Source organism: Laccaria bicolor, genomic scaffold (genome assembly GCF_000143565.1).
Source record: "Laccaria bicolor S238N-H82 LACBIscaffold_77 genomic scaffold, whole genome shotgun sequence".
NCBI classification, from domain to species: domain Eukaryota; kingdom Fungi; phylum Basidiomycota; class Agaricomycetes; order Agaricales; family Hydnangiaceae; genus Laccaria; species Laccaria bicolor.
This window is the reverse complement of record NW_001889948.1, coordinates 121,372-123,311: the sequence shown is the minus strand read 5'-3', so window position 1 is coordinate 123,311 and position 1,940 is coordinate 121,372. Positions and strand designations below refer to the sequence as shown.

General features: G+C 47.3%; 1 protein-coding gene across 1 annotated transcript; it reads left to right on the top strand.

The window, feature by feature from the left end:
• Nucleotides 1-508: 508 nt before the first annotated feature.
• Nucleotides 509-1,113, top strand: LACBIDRAFT_316713 (uncharacterized protein; the record flags this gene model as incomplete). The annotated part of the gene is made up of 2 exons (XM_001890012.1): nt 509-789; nt 840-1,113. 2 exons carry the CDS (start codon nt 509-511, stop codon nt 1,111-1,113), a joined length of 555 nt encoding a protein of 184 aa, XP_001890047.1.
• Between the last annotated feature and the right edge of the window lie 827 nt (nt 1,114-1,940).

Sequence of the window (1,940 nt, the reverse complement as noted above, 5' to 3'; positions counted from 1 at the left end):
GGACAAAAAACTATATTTCGTTGTCTTTGGGCATGAACCAGTCATGCAATATACAAGATATCTCTGTTATCGTCTATTTTTAGAGCATACCTGAGAGGGCAGAGTTGCCATATATGGAAAACATAAATGGTCCACCTCTGTTTGGTGCCCAGGGATTTCCCGCCTCTATTTGGCACCCAGTCATTTCGCTAACAATGTCAACTTAAACAGAAAAAAAAACGGAAACAGTTTTGTTATCCCTGTACTAATCCCTACATTTCCAAAAACCAACCAAACATGTGGCCCCCGCGCCTTATGTCTGGCAACAATGACAGGTCGAAATCCTAGAAAGGAACTTGCCGTCATATAAAACGACAAAATCCCTGAGAGGTCAGACGGCTATTTTCGCCAAGGTCTTGAACAAATTCAAGTCGCGAATAACAGTTGAGGATAATGACCTGGGCAATCTTCGGAAGGTACGTAACCCTCTGCTTGAATTTCATCACCAGGTTAACGAAAGGAACAGGCCATGCGTATATGGTACATCGAAAAATCCCGAGTCCACAAACCAAAAGAAGTCAAGGTTCGGAGCATGAATTGGAACTTCCGGATGGTGGCAGCTGTTCTGAAGAAGAAAGAGGTCAAAGAAGCTCAGGGCATTCTCTCCACGGATGGCCGGATTAAGTTTGGGACTTTTCAAGCAGGCCTGAATTACGTCTTGGAGAAAATGGGGGAAGATGAGAAGGAGGAACTGAAGGATATCGCCATCAAATGGAATTCAGAAGGCCCCCCTGCAGAGGAGAAACAAAGGTGGGCGTTCATGGTCCTGGGTTATTGCCATTTGACCTACTGAAGAATAGACTGTCGGAAAAGTGGGCAATGAAGTTTTGCTGGACATTTGCGGAAAAAGCTTGGAAGCAATTTGGTGGAAGGGTATATATATTTTGGGGTTCCTGGGATACAAATGGATCTCTCACAGTGTCGAAGTTCGATTTCAATGCGGAGTTTGGTCGCGGCACCAGTTATCGAGATATAGCACATGAGGGGCCCATGACAGATGTAACCTGGGGGAAGTATCTACAGCAATGTTACGATGTGGAGGAGAATCCCTGTACTTTACCTTCCCCGGCTTAATCCATATGGAATCCATGGAAGGGGGGGTGGATTCCAGAAATTCCAGATGGATTCCATGGAATGGCTGATGGATTCCATACTTTGGGGGATGGATTCCATACTTTTGGGGGATGGATTCCATGGAATAGCTGATGGATTCCATACTTTGGGGGGATGGATTCCATACTTTGGGGGATGGATTCCATGGAATAGCTGATGGATTCCATACTTTGGGGGGATGGATTCCATGGAATAGCTGATGGAATCCATACTTTCTGGGATGGAATCCATACTTCTTTCAGATGGAATCCATTCTTTTTTAAGATGGAATGCATCCTCTTTCCATATGCAATTCAGTTAGAATAAGTTCCCATTCTGGTAAAATTAAGTACAAAAATGTATTATATAAGACTACACAATTTTATTTTACTACATACAATATTAAAGGGAGAGGGTGGAGGGAGGGGTGTAGATGTAGAGTGATGAAGTGAGGGGGAAGTGATGGAGGGAGGTGGGACTGGTGGAGAATGAGAGGGGAGGGAGGGAGGGGATGTGGGAGAGGGTGTGGTGCAGAGTGAGGGAGGGGGGAGTGATGGGCATGGGGGTTAAGGGAGGGGGTGAGGGAGGAGGAGCTAATGAAGGGGTAAGGGGATTGATGGAGGGAGCAATGGGGGAAGGGGGATGGTGGAGGGGTGAGCTATGGGGAAGGGGGATGACGAAGGGAGGAAGGAGGAGCTCACCTGGGCTCGCCCTTGCCCGTGTCCGTTCACGCTCGTCTTCGTTTGTGGGCGTCATCAACACGCTCGTGCGTGGGCGGTGGATGTTGTTGCGTGGGCGTTTTCGTGGCG